This window comes from Seriola dumerili, unplaced genomic scaffold, assembly GCF_002260705.1.
Source record: "Seriola dumerili isolate Sdu_G_001 unplaced genomic scaffold, Sdu_1.0 BDQW01000565.1, whole genome shotgun sequence".
Taxonomy (NCBI): domain Eukaryota; kingdom Metazoa; phylum Chordata; class Actinopteri; order Carangiformes; family Carangidae; genus Seriola; species Seriola dumerili.
In genome coordinates, this window is record NW_019174820.1 from 24,912 (window position 1) to 39,936 (window position 15,025).

At 47.3% G+C, this 15,025-nt stretch overlaps 1 protein-coding gene across 1 annotated transcript in view; it reads right to left on the reverse strand.

Annotated features, from left to right (window-relative positions):
* Positions 1-54: 54 nt before the first annotated feature.
* The window catches only part of znf839 (zinc finger protein 839), a 20,863-nt gene continuing 5,892 nt past the window's right edge, over positions 55-15,025 (reverse strand). Inside the window, exons 6-10 of the mRNA XM_022764712.1 lie at positions 3,069-3,215; positions 2,854-2,958; positions 2,508-2,595; positions 1,977-2,130; positions 55-1,770 (exon numbers count right to left, since the gene is read on the reverse strand). Coding sequence (XP_022620433.1) covers positions 1,113-1,770; positions 1,977-2,130; positions 2,508-2,595; positions 2,854-2,958; positions 3,069-3,215 — 1,152 coding nt within the window. The 3' untranslated portion in view covers positions 55-1,112. The remainder of the gene's footprint in view (positions 1,771-1,976; positions 2,131-2,507; positions 2,596-2,853; positions 2,959-3,068; positions 3,216-15,025) is intronic.

Genomic DNA, 15,025 nt, shown 5'->3' on the forward strand with positions numbered 1-15,025 from the left:
CACGTTTGGAAAATGTTTTGCTGTGAAGTTTTATAAAAAGTAATAAAATAGTGCAACCTTTTTTAAACTTTGTTTTCATATTTATCTACATATAAACAGCCAACTAATCGGGTTCTATTTTTAAACGAACAAGTCCAAATATGGAACCACTGGAGAAAAAAAAGTTTACAAATTTACAATCACTCCAGATTCCTTAAAAACCAGCAGGAAGATCAGGTACCTCCTGTCAAGCCGCCGATGACATCATCAAAGGTGAGAACTGAATGAACCAATCAAACATCAAGATGAACTGAGACAATAAGTACGGCAGCCCAGAGGGGACACTAGTTTGTATTATATAAACCACAAACTGATCATAAGTGATGCAGCTCATATTTAGATGTTTAATCTGTTTACCTGAGGTCAGGATTCATTGATCAGGTTTACTGTGTCCTCACCTGTTCAGGTTCACGTTCACAGTTTGATCATTTCTCTCAGGGTAATAGCGTTTAAACATTAAATATGAAGAGCTGAACGTCGACTACAGATTGCAGCCTTCTGGTTTCTGAACAGAATTTGATATTTTAGGAAAAAAAACTTCAGGTGTTTGTTGGAAGATCTTCAACTTGTTGCAAAGTTCAGTCTGATGTCACAGACAGTGTCCGACCAGAACAGGTTGATATTAAAGGAACAGTTCATCCCGTTTGTCCTCAAGTGCTAATATGAAACAGCAGAACCAACAGAAACACCTGAAGCCACAAACCAGCAGTCTGAAGACCTGTTAGCTACAGGGTACTCTTTACACCCACTTTGTCCTCAGGGGCGCTGCAAGAAACATGAGTTGCTAATTGGTCAGACTGACAGGTGTGTTTATGATGCCTGTTCGTTGACTTGTCTTTTAGGACTGTTGCAGGTCCAGTTGTTTCACGGATCCAGGTGTTTGTCAATTCTTTGTTGATGTTCACCTGTGCGGACATGTAAGACTCTCAGCTTAAGGTATTGTCCATTGACAGCACCTGGGAGGTCATACCACCTTATGAATACTACCTTAAACATCCAGACTCTCACTGTCAGTGGTTCAGGTCAGTTTCTGGTTCTACTCAGTCCAGATCAGTCTGGATCCTGTTCAGAGTTTAATGAGGAGTTTTGGCTCCGTCTGACGCCTCAATGCCCAGCAAGGCCTGGACTGCCTCCAGGGGGACCCCCTCTGGAGTCTGGATGTGCATCGTGGTCCCATCTGGCCCATTGACAATGACAATCCGGTCTGAACCAGGCTCCGCCAGCTGGACTGTCAGCCCCTCAGTCTGGATGTAGATCTCCTGTCCCTCTTGCAGCTCTTTGGCCTCACATGCATCTGTGGTGGAATCAGACTGGGATGAGTCCCTCTGCTGAAGCTGGGAGGAGGCCAGAGTCTGGGCTGTGCTGGACTCCAGTGTCTGGATCGTGGTGGATCCAGGTGTCTGGGTTGTGCTGGACTCCAGAGCCTGGGCTGTGTTTGACTCCAGTGTCTGGATTGTGGTGGATCCAGATGTCTGGACGCAGCCAGACTCAAGTGTCTTTGTGTCTGCGGTAGCCTCAGGACTTGAACCCAGAGCTTTCTCCAGCTCCTTCATCTGGGCTGCAATGTCAGTGGTGCTCAGGACCTGGTCCTGGCCTGCTGGTAGAGTCTCCACTTGGACTTCAGTCTGTGGAGGCCCCTCCCCCTGATCTTCACCTGGGGTGATCTCCATAGGTGTGGCAGGGAGCGGAGCCTTGGTGGATGTCATCTTTGCAGAGGTGAAGCCAGAAGAGCTGGGGGACCAGAGAAACACATTCATACCTCGAAAGACCAGATCAGCTCTGTAGACCTAGTCCAGGTGTGACACCGACACACTAGACAGCAAAACCTTCAGGTCGGTGAGACAGAGCAACACCAGCTTCTGAGCTTTAACACCACATCTCCATGTGATCAGCTGTTTTACCTGTACACTAGGAGGGTGGCAGCAGCGTCAGCTTACCTGGAGGCAGAGTCAGCGGTGGTGGTCAATAGTTTTGATCCACCTGGAATCACCAAAGGAGACACAGAGACTGAGCAGGACTTTAGAGACGAGTTTACAGGGGTCACAGAGGTCACGGGGGTCACAGAGGTCACGGGGGTCACTGTCAAACCACCTTGAAGAGAAAAGTGCGAAGACATAAAGAAACCAGCCATAGACATCTACACGTAGACGCCTAGTTGGCTGCTATATCATACGTCAAAATTGCAGCCATATTGGACAGGCAAGACTGGTCTGTAAACAAGCACATGGAGGTGCTGCAAATTTTCTGGATAAAAAGCTCTGGAACATTTTTATATTCAAAGGTTTATGATCTATGTGGAGTTAAAATAAAAGTTTGTTCTACACTTACTTAGAATCATGATAGTTTAGGCTGAAATTTGTTTATCGTATCATCGCAACAGGCTGAAGCGACCAATGTGGCGTCTATGTGTATATGTCTGTCCAAATGTATGAGTGTAGTACTGATGTAGTAGAGTGCAGTAACTGTACTTGTTCTGTGTGTCTCGATACCGTTCTGCTGAACGGGAACACTGTTCTCCATCTTGAATCTCTTTGACGGCGGCAGCATCTTGGAATTCTAGAAGACATATTTTCTGATGAACTCAGACTGAACCTGGATCAGGTTTAACTGTCACAGTCCTGGTCTCTATCAGAGTACAACAGGTAACAGATCCAGGTCTCTGAAATCAGGACACTCCAAAGACAGCAGGTAAACATACTGGAACCAGATCTAACCTGGATCCAGATGTTAACTGATCCAATCTGGAGCCAAATATAAACTGGAACCAGATCTAAACAGGATCGAAGAACCTAACCTCACTGACAGCTTGTTTACCTCCATGTATCGAACATTCTTATTGGTCAGACTGCAATTGGGAGATGCTCCAGCAACAACCTTCATCCTGTTCACCTCATCCAGGATCCCTAGACACCTGGCGACCTGAATCACACAGAACAGTGACCTAGTTACGGACCTCTATGCTGCTACGGCCAACCTACAACAGAACGTTTGTGACTGTACATACAGTAGAACCCAGTAGAAGCTCTCACCTCAATGTTTCTGACCTCAAGTGGTGTGGCTCCACCCTGTGGACTGATGATGTAATCCTGAGCGGCCTGTTTCACCTGAACCTGCAGGGACTCATACTCACGGTAAATGTCCGGAAACCGAGTCCGAGCTGAACCGCTGCGCTCCACCTAAAAACCAGAGGACACACAGTGTTTCTGAGTGAAGACTGACTGTGTCTCCACCTGAAAACCAGGTTTCCTGCAGGATCATACTGAACAATGGAGGGGCCCACCTTCCCTAAAATAAAAAAGCAGTTCCTCTAACAACACAATAAATTTCATTACACTTTTAATCATCCATCCACTTTCTGTCATTTATCAGGGGTGGGGTCATGGTGGCCTTCTCTCCAGTGGGGTCCTCCTGGAACATCCTGGGTTAATCCCAAACCAGATGAGATATATAATTAGGGATGGGTACTCGGTATTAAATGGGCTCCAGGGTTAAATATTTAAAGACCTGAGTATTGATAAGCTCCGATGTTATCGGTTCTGCTCTCTGTACTGGAGAAATTAAGAAAATAGATTTCCTGATTGTTATTGTGACATAGAAGTTCTCTCACATTTTATCACAAACTCTGTTTCTGAATAAGACATTCGTCTATGATGTTCATCTACATGTGTGTGAGGGGTGGGGGTTGGTAGTTCTGTCACGCTGGAGCACCGTGCAGCACACACACACACACACACACACACACGCACACGCTGAAATCAGTTCTCCTACATACAGAGAAAAGTCTCCAGGTGTTTATTTAAGCTGCAGCCTGAGCCCCACACACAGAGTTAACTACATAAGAGAAACATGGTTTAATGAAACAAGCCAACTATTATCCAGCTGATTGTTCTGGGTTTGTTTTTTTAATTTCAAACCTAAATAAACAGAGCATCATCTGAATTAGTTCAGATAATTCAGGTTTTCACATCATGCAAAGTAGCAAAGATTACAACCTGAGATCCCAGAGCTTTTCAGGTACCAGCTGAAAACAGGGAGAGCCAAAGACTACCCTTCCTAAAGCTATACCTGGGAGGGGAGCTATAACTTGGTATTAGACTTCTCCTGCTCTCTGCTCCTGTCCTGTTTACAATCTCTTATCTTAACCCTAACCTTGATAGAATGGTTGAATGCTACCATGGCACTACATTAACTTCTGTAGTGGACACTGTTAAATACCAGCAAGAACTGTTACACTGCTTTCCAACCAAGAAACTCTGGATCACAGTAACATATCTGACCCTCTCCACCAGAAAAGGAGGCCTCGGGCATGGAGACAGGGAGAAAGCTCAGGTGTATTCAACATGAGCTTAAGAGAGAATTAAAGCCAGCGAAGGAAGATCTAGAAAAAGAAAGTAGGAAGAGGAAGTCAGCAACAACATCACCAATAGAGGTGTGGAAGGGATGAGGACCATCACTGGCTATAAGAGAAAACAGCCAGCGCAACATCAGGTGATGTGAAAAGGCCAATGTGTGTCCGACGATGTTAAAGGACTCGTGCAGCCCAGCTGGCTGAGCCCTCTCCAGAAGGATCTTCAACCTAATAAGCCTCAAACAGGGAGCGGTCCCGGTCCTTGTGGAAAACAGCACGGTCTCTCTCGGTCCCTCCCAAGTAGACGACCGGGCTGAGAAATGACTACAGGCCCTCACATCACACTTCATGAAGACCCTGGAGCCGGCTGCTTCTCCACCTTCTGAGGCCACAGGATTGAACATCGCACTAGACCTCCTACATCAGCTCCTACAAAGAACATATTGCAGTGGATGAGCCGTCCTTTACTCATGCTCCACTAGGCCCATTCTACTTGGATGAGCCAGGTAGTTACATTGAGGATTATGTCTTTGATTCTCAAATGCCTATTTAACAACATCCAACCCCCCCCATTGCTTAAAGACAGCTGGAGGGAGATGTTGGATCCCTGCTCACATCCTGGATTGTGGATTACCGACAAGTATCACCACAGTATATGCAGCCGCTGTAACTGTGTCTCAGGGACACATTTTATTGTGGCGTGTATCAGAACGGGCAGGAAAAAGGAGTACAGGGATCTGATTATGGCCTCAGGAAATAGAGTGACAAAACTGCCTCCTTCTGAACACCTCCAAGATCAAGGAGATGGTCATGGCCTTTCTGGAGGTCTAGGTCCACCCCCTTCAGTCCAGCCAACATTCATGCGAAGACATCTGATTAGGTGCCAAGTTACTTATAAATACTCACCTAGGTGGCACCTGACAGTAAACTGGACTGCGCCCTGAACACGGATGCCATCTACCTGAAACGGGCAGGACCGGCTCTTTCTTCCACAGCAGGCTCCGGTCTTGACAGCTGCAGTGTGCCCATCTGCAATGCTGCATCATGTTTTTATCAGTCAGTGGGTTGCCAGTGTACTCTTTTATGCTGCAGTTCCGCTGGGCAGCAGCATGTCTGACGCATGAACACAAAGAGACTGGACAACTGGTCCAAAAGGCTGGTCGTCTTGGCAGAGTCTGGACTCACTCAGGACTGTTGTGAGAGACCGCATGCAATGTAAGATGAGGCCATCTTAGACAATACCAACCATCTTCTCCACAATGTTCTGAGCAGACAGAGAAACAGCTACAGAAGCAAACAGTCTCATCTCACTGCACTGCAGTACAGAGATAGTTTAGTTGTGATGTATGTAGTGTGTGTGTGTTGTGTGTGTGTGTGTGTGAGTTATAGTCGCGTGTCGTATAGACTACAAGCGTACCTTGTCCAGCAGCAATCCCAAAGACTCAACACTTTGGAGTCAACGAGGAAGAACGATGTCCATCAGCTCCTCATCCTCACCACGCTTCCACCAGCTGCAAACAACACATGCGCTCATGGAAACACAAGAACACTTCATACACCTGTAGTACAGATCATTAACCCAGGCCTGTAAAGCCCCTATCTCCCTTTCTTCTCTTACCTCTTGCAAGCGGTCTCGTCTCCTCTCTGCATGCTGCTCTGCTGTTACCCGTGGTAACACTGAGTCGTCGGAGGTCGTGCGCTCGCGCCGACCGCCCGCTTACTGACAGCCCACCGTCACCTAGAAATTGAAACTCAGATTAACTGATATTTGCGTGTTCAAAGGATGCACAATCAGCTGATCATCAATGATAAGAATTATGAAAAAAACTCCTGATGAGTTATTATATTCAATAACAATCGTTAAAACCAGTGAACTCACCTTAGAGGGGATGCCAGCTGATCGATCCCGCCCCGGGACCGTTTCCGTCCGGCCCCGTGCCTCTTCCTTCATAAACGCCAGGCGTAACCAGGAAACTCACGTGATAGGAGGCCTGATTGCCTAAGCTGACTGCGAACCCCGGCCAACCTGAAACACCGTCGGCTCCCTGCCCCCAGGGCAGATAGGCAGTAATGGAGGCTGAGTCCACAGACTGTAGCTGCCCCCTCCCTGGAAGACGTACAGATGTCAACCTTGACCAACAAACTAAACACAAGATTTCAAATTAGTCGAACAAAGTTAAACTAGTGCTTTAAATAACGAGTCAGTATCTCTGCATTCATTAACTAATTTGTAATAAACCAGTTAATTAAACAAGACAAATTCATTAACTAGTCAATCAGAATAATTCCACTAAAATACTTGTTGTTTATAATTAGTGCGAGTCCATCACTCGTCATACAAACCTGTGGAAACACATTTAAACTGTTTATACACTTGATGATCAGCTGGAGGATTGCAACAGTGTAACACTGTGTTGTGTTGTGTGTGTGTGTGTGTGTGTGTGTCTCTCACACACATTCTGTGTACCTGAGTTATGTGATGTCTCACTCTGAGTTTATTCGTACTGTTTGATTTTAAGATGAATATCAGAGATTATGTTCTATTATTTATATAAAAGAATGTCATTATTAGTATGATGATCAATATTCTAAAATAATCTATAATCATTCCATATATAACAAATCTGAGCTCGGACTAATGTCATGAGAAGCTGGGGTATGTAACCAGACCTTTAATTTAAACATAGTTAGTTAATCAGACTAATAACCAGTATTACACCACATTTGAGTAAAATAAGTAGAAAAGATTATCAACTATAGTAATTGACAGTAACAACACAGTAATTAATTTTGTAAGTTCATACCAGTAAATTAAACCAGTCAATACAGCTCCAGTGAATTATTATGTGATGAGCCATTGATTAAGCCAGCACAGTAACCAGTTAGTAACCAGTAGCCTAAAATTGTATTATATAACTACAGCACTTTAAAAAAAAAAAGGCACCAAACTATCTTCTGAGTTTCTCTGTAACTGCTGGTTCGTTGCCATGGCTAGCAGGTTTTGTCCTCTTCTTTTTCTCCTCCTCTCTGACTGTCTCTCTCTTGTGGTTGGCTGAGTCGCTTAGTGTCCGTGGTATGTTGCCTTGGGCTGAACTGCAGGTATCGGGATCGTCCTGCGTCGGCTTCAATTAAATCGTGCCGGTTCAGGCCCCTGAACCAATTTAGGCCTTGTCAACAGTCGTGCAGCGGTGGACCACTGGCAGTCAAGGAAACTTGGTGGCTAAGGAGGGAGTTGAGGAAGCAGGGGAGGACCAATCTTCCATCCCACCTCTCCCCACTCCCTCCTTTCCGACGCTCATTGTCGAGTAGTCGTTCAGTAGTCAGACTGGGTGCTGTCGCCAGGTTTTCCTCTTTATAACCTTGGTCTTTGCTTTGTACTGTTGTCTGAACCGTCGACCCTGATCTGTCTGACTCACCGTCTTCTTCTCCCCTCTTTTTCACCTTCTTTTTCTTTCTCTTTCTTTGTCTTCACTTCCTGGTGCAGGGGCAGAGCACAGGGGGCGGGTCACCGGTGCAGGCCGGCAGTGTGGCTGGACTGGACTACCACTGGCAAGGTGGTTAACAGAACTCTTACTGCGTGGCTGCTGTCGTGCCATTTATGGATTTTTAATTAGCGGGACGCAACATTTTAGCACAAGAACTGGGTGTGCTGATGAGTGAGGTTGCTGTATCTTAAACAGTGAGGGGTCTGGACGCTGTAGGGGATACCTACAGATGTCTGACCTCGGACTCGCCGGGTGGTTCCCGTAATGTCGGCCTGCGTCACTTGTGGACAATGGAGAACGAGATCCAACAACGGGGTGGCTCTGCTAGCAGGCAAGTCTGCATGGTGGGTCCCCGCTAACGTTCTGCTGCAGAACAAACTGCTACCCTGCCACCTAACCACAGCCTGGATTTGTATAATCTGAGCACTGCTCACACTGCCATACCGAAGCTCGACCCTGTGGATATGATGACAGCTAAAACTCTTCTGCTGCAGGGCGCGCCTAGGCTTCACCCCTGTTGGGAGACCTGGATCTGATCCTAGGCTTCCTCCGACTGAAAGGAACAGATAAACCAGAACCAATTAACTCAATTAATAATTTTTCACTGCAAAATAATGTTTAACTCAACCTAAACAGTTTTTCCTCATTTATTGAAAAATTATCTAAAAAGGCCTCAACAAAACAACACCAGCAATCCAGCAGTAACACTGGTGATCATCTTCTTCAATCATCTCCGTGCAAAAGATGAGACTAACGCTGGATCCTGTCTTGAACCCTCATTTGGCAACCCGCTTAAATGACTAATGACTGACCCCGTGTCCGTGTTCTGACGAGAGGGCAGAAAACTGAACGCGGGGCAGCCGACAGTGCGATCTGTCTAAGCTGGAACATTACAGTCCAGATGAACCTGACTGATCTTAACCAGCACTCATGTGACCCACTTCTTCTGGACCACTGGACTGAGCTGCAGGTCCTAGGCCACTTCTGGCACCCGCTTTCATCTCTGCTGGGGAAGCTTTTCGTTGTGTCCTTTAATTCTTGGCTGAAGGAGACCTGAAGTGTACCTGACTGGACTTGCTCAGCTGCTTCACAGACCCTGCTGTGACCTGAGAACTGACATGCTCACTATCTGGGACAACCTGTCTGACTGGAGATATCGATGGACTGCAATGCTGAAGCTTTTCATCTTGACAGTGAACCTGCTTTCAATCAGGATTTGCGAGATCACCTGCATTGGACTGCCGTCTGTGCATGCCAATGAATTAAGTGACATGCTGCGGAGAGTAACTTGGGATGCCTGGCTTCGATTAACCCTGCCTTGCAACTGGCTCAGTGTTCGATGCGTGCCGCGTTGATCGGATCATCGTGGGGAAGGTTTAACCACAGCTTGGCGGAGCTACTTCTAGGCGATGCAAACTGGAGAGCTCGTTCGGAGAAGACGAAGATGAGCGGGACGATGCTTGCTGGTAGTGAAAGCGGTCCACATAACTCTTGACCTGCCCCTTTCTAAACGGTCCGTCAGCTACCCGGACCCTCTACCAGAAGTTTCCCGTGCTGCACGTGATAGATGTGGTTGTCGACCAGGTCCGGTTCCCTAGGCCGTGCACTCTGTGTCATCCAATATGTTCTCGTCGTCCGGTGCAGCTCTTGAAGAAGTCCGCACAGTTGAACGCCCGGAACCTGCGGTAAACTCTCCCACGACACTCGACCCTCTCATTGCACTGGGAATCACGCGTCTGTGAACTCTCCCCGAGGCTGACGCGACGCTTTGGTCGCGCGCCGCCAGAACATCCTCCACGTTCTGAAGGTGATGTAATGCACGACGCTGAGGTAAAAGCTCTCCCGGCTGATGTCAGTTGCGACAGGAACTGAGCCCGCGGGCACACGCGGCTCGGCGCGCTGTATGTTGCTGATAGAACCCGCTGTCATCCTCGTGCTCCTGCGCAATTTTTGGTCTGTGAGGCTAACTGTTAGCCTTAGCTCAGTCCTGGGGGCCAGTCGTGTCAAATCACCGGATCGTAGGTCAATATCAACTGGAATAACAATACTGTTTTAATAAAATCTTGTGTGCTGGGTATACAATACCCCGTCTGAGGATGAAAGACACGCATTAACGACGCGTGATCACGTGTGGTTTCCGGTCCTGGACTCCGCGCTCGCTTTCCTGTGACAGAGCTAGGCTAGTTTCCAAAACTCCCCCCGCTAACCGTTAACACCACTACCGTTATCAACCCGCTCCCGTTATGAACGTCTTCATCCCACGGGGCTTTTATATACACCAGCACACAGCAGATTTTATAATGAACAGATTTATTTCAGTTGAATTGACCTACGGAATCCGTTGATTTGAGTCAACCGACTGTCCCCAGCCTAGCTAAGCAACAGTTAGCCTCACAGCCAAGAATCGACAACGAGGATGACACGGTTCTATTCAAACAATACTACCGCCGAGTCCGCGGTGCCCGCGGCTCAGTCCCTGTCGCTCAACTGCACTTCAGCCGGGGAGAGCTTAACCATCACGTCCGCTGCATACATCACTTCAGACCGGGGCGAATGTTCGCAGCCGGCCGGCCGACTCAAAGCGTTCATGCCCGGGAGACGTTCACAACCGTTGTCATGCAGAGAGAGCGGTCCAGTGTGGAGAGTTTAACCGTCAAGATCGACTTCACTGGCGGACTCTTACAGACTGCCGAGGTAACAGAGATACTTGTGCACAGAGTCACCAGGCCTGGCCGCGACCTAGTCAACAACCACCATCATCTACGTCGCATCCGAGACGGACACTTTGGTAGAGGGTCCCGGGCTGAACGGCCGAGAGACAGCAGCTTGCCTGGACCACTCACAAAGCAAGCAGATACTCAGGTCTCTGCACACCGAGGCCCGCCTCAGTTGCCCTCGCAAAGACGGCCAGCTGTTAAAAACCATCCCGTCCACACACTGCGGCCTCGACCCAGCCAGCTGCCAGCAGTTATCCACTCAGTCACCAAGTCCCACAACATGGTCCACATCAATCCCCGCAGCACATCCATGTCAGTCCCCAACAGACCCTAAGCACATGTCCACGTCCAGCACGTCCAGGTCCCTCAGCAGGCTGAAGCACGCAGGTCCAGGTCCAGCAGGTGTCTTGAAGCAGCAGAACTACGATCCAGGTCCAGGTCCCCAGCAGAATCTAAGAGACCTAAAACCCAGAACAATGCTTCCCAGCACCTGAAGTGTCGCCCACAAAGGCCAATGCAACCACACTTCAGTCCCAATGTCAGTAAAGTTGGGTCACACATAGTTGCGTGTAAGATCAGTCAGGTTTCATCTGGACTGTAATGGTCTCACCACTCAGACAGCGCATCCTAGACTGTCGCTCCCCCGGTCAGTTCATCTTTTTCGTACTTGCTACGTCATACGATCACGGTCGTCAATTTTTCACCTTAAATCAGGTTGCCACAAGCTTGAGGGTTCAACAGGTCCAGCGTAGATCTGATCTATTAACAGGAGATGATTGACCAAAAGACTGATCGCCCAAGTGTTTACTTGTCTGGATTTGGCCGGCTTGTTTGTTTTTCCTTAGCTATTGTAATAATTTTCAAATAACATGAGAAAACAAACTGTTTAATAGGTTTGACGAAGTTGAAAAATCATTATTTTGCCTAAGTAAAAAAATTCACTTAATTGGTTAATTGGTTTCTGTTTTATGTCCTTATCAGTCGGCAAGCCGTGCAGACTCCAATCATCCAGGTTCCTCCAAATCAGTGAAGTGAAGCCTGCGCCGCCCTGGCAGCAGAAAGTGTAGCTGTTCAACCATCCACAGTAAGCTGTCGCTAATGCAGTGTGAGCAGCTGTAATTATCCACATCCGCAGCCTGTGTTGCGAAGGGGTCAGCAGTCGCAGAGCAGTGCTGGATCCGACCATGGCAGGGACCCCCCACTGCTGCTGCAGCCCCACCCCCGTTTGTATCTCTTTCTCCATTGTCCACAACTGACAACGGCTCAGACGAATCAAACGGGAACCACATCCGTCCATAAGAAATCGTAAGCACCCCCAATCAGAGTCCAACCCCTCCACGTAGACCCACGCCACCCATCAATCAAAACACCACCCATTCTGCTGCTACAAACGTAGCGTCCGCTAATTGAAAAATCCCACTAATGGCACGCAAGCAACCACCAGTAAGGAGTTCTGTTAAAACCACCTCAGTGGTAGTCCCAGTCCAGCACCCACCACACCATGCCCGCCTGCCACCGTACACGCCCCCTGCGCTCTCCCCTGGACACCCAGACGAAGTACAAAGAAGAGAAAAAGCAAGAAAAAGAAAAGAGTGCAAAAAAGCGAGGATGAATAGAGTACTTGAAGGAGTCACCCAGACCAATGCATCAGTCGAGGCTCCATACCACCAACTCATAGGATACAAAGCCAAAGACTACAAATTATTATAAGACGGACAGAGTGTGGCCGCATCCACACGACTGTACTGCTCGATGGCACAGTTCGGACCGAACTCCGGACATTGAGCGGAGAGGAGGAGTCGAAGATGGTAGGAGAACGATTCGTTCCCTCCCCTGCGCCTTTCCACCTCCCTCATATCACTACCATGCCACAACTCCCGGCCCACGCTGCAACCTTGACAATGGCCAACACCTTGGTCCAGAGGCCTATCCGGGCCACTAAAAATGTAGACCACGACAGGAGATCCCATCCACCTGCATGCATCCGCCAACATACCAGTCACACCAATAGAGACACACTCAAACCACAGGCCAGACCGACAGTCAAGAGGAAGGAGAAAAGAGGAGGACAAACCTCTGCCAATGGCAACGAACCGAAGAAGAGAAACTCAGAAGATACAGTTAAGCTTTTAGCTCGCGTCAGTGTTAATTATCTGACAGGTGTGTCACTAAACTGTTACTAGCACTGGTCAATATCGTATGGCTCATAAAATAACTGGCCTAATGACTGGTTAATTACTGTAGACTTACAAAATAATACTGTTGTTAATACTTCAAAGGATTACTTAGTAGTTATTAATCTTTTCTAAACTTATTACTAGCTGGTTGTAAATACCTGTTAATTACTCTGTATTACACCTAATACTTATTAAATTATAACGTTCTGGTTACATAACATAGAATCATGCTGTCCGACTCGACTCAGAAATTGAACTATATAGGATGATTTATAGATTATACTCAATACTGTATCATCATGCTAACTGAATCTTTCTATAAACAATAATAGAACATACTATCCCTGATAATTTCAGCCTCTAAAATTGCAAAAACTACATCAACTCCAAGTGAGACACCATACTCAGTGTAAACCACACCTGTGTGTGATGAGACATAGCACTCAACCACACGATTATCTTCAAAACACACTACAACCCACACATACAAAAATAGTTTACACTGTTCGCATCGCCTCCCAACTGATCATCAGTGTACCCTAAAAACAGTTCTAAAGGTTTCCCACAGTTGTTCAGTACCACATGATGATTTCGACACAAATAATAACAAATAAAAGTAATTATAGTAATTATTCCGATTGACTAAGTTAAAATTTTCTTGATTATGAGATCTGGTTTATTACAAACTATTAATGATGCGAGCTTACCTGACTCGTTATTTAAGCACAGTTAAGCGTTGACTATTTGACTGGTAGTTTTGTCAGGTTGACGTTCTGTCTGTCTCAGTGGACGTGTGGGTCCAAGCACACTGTACGACTAGGCCTCCATCAGCCGGGCCCTGACGCCTCGGACGAGAAAGCAGGGGCCGGGGACGGGGTCGGCAGCCGGGTCGATCACTTGTGCTCCCCCTCCTAAGGTGAGTACTGGTTTAACCTGGATTTATGAATAAAAACTTCACTCAGGATTTTATATTCTCATTGCTTGATGCAGCTGAGTGCGTGATCCTTTACAAACACAAAATAACCAATTTAATCGAATGATTCTATTATCTCAGTGACGTGTGGGCCTCGTATTAACGGGTCGCGCGGGCTGACCTCCGAAGCCTCAGTGTTACCAGGTAACCACAGAGCAGCAGCCAGAGAGGAGAGAGCACCGCTTGCAACGGTAAGAGAAGAAAAGAGGAGTAGGGCTTACTACCCTGGTAGAATCTGTACTGACAGTGATGAAGTGTTCTGTTTTCATAACAACCTGTGTTAGTTGCAGCGGTGGAGCAGTGTGAGGATGAGTGAGCATGATGGACATCGTTCTATCCTCGTTTGACCAAAGTGTGAGTCCTCTGGGATCTGCTGCTGCAAGGTACAGCTTAGTTCTATAAACCACGCACTATACAAACACACCACACACACACACACACACACACTATCTACACACACAACCTCTCGTACTCGCGAGCAGTGAAGATGAGACGTTGTGCCTTCTGTAAGCTGCTCTCTGCTGGCCAGAGATCAATTGTGGAGAAGATGTGGTATTGAGTTCTAAAGATGGCCTACCATATTACATTGCATGCAGTCTGCTCCACAACAGTCGCTGAGCTGAGTCGCAGACTCCTGCCAAAGCACAGACCCATGCTCTGTTTGACCAGCTTGTCCATCGTCTTTGTGTTCAGTCAGACATCTGCTGCCTAACAACATGGGCAGCATAAAAAAGTACACTGTCCACACTGACTGATAAAAATGTCAGCCAATGCAGATCTGCACACTGCAGATGTTCAAAGGAACCGAGCCTCCTGAAGGAAATAAGAGCCGGTTAGCGCCCGTTCAGGTAATGGCATCCGTGTTCAGGACCAGTCAGTTTACTGTCACAGTGCACACTCTTAGGTATTTATAGTATGCACCACATCAGTGTCCCTCCCTCGAATGTTGGGCTGGCGAAGGGTACCTAGTACCTCCAAAGGCCATGACCATCTCTGATCTTGGAGTGTTCAGTAGGAGGCAGTTCTTGTCACTCCCCTATTCATGTAAAGCCATCATCTAACCCTGTAACTCTCTCCCTGCCCGTCCTGAATACACCCCAATAAACTTGTCCCCGCACACAGTTTCCCAGCCCTGACATACTGTGTCGTCTGTCGGTAATAACACATAATCCAGAGTGAAGCAGGGATCCCCAACCCCAATCCCCTCCAGCTTGTCTTTGAAGAATGGGGGGTTGGATGTTGTTAAATGTCATTTGAGAAAAATCAAAAACATAAATCCCATGTAA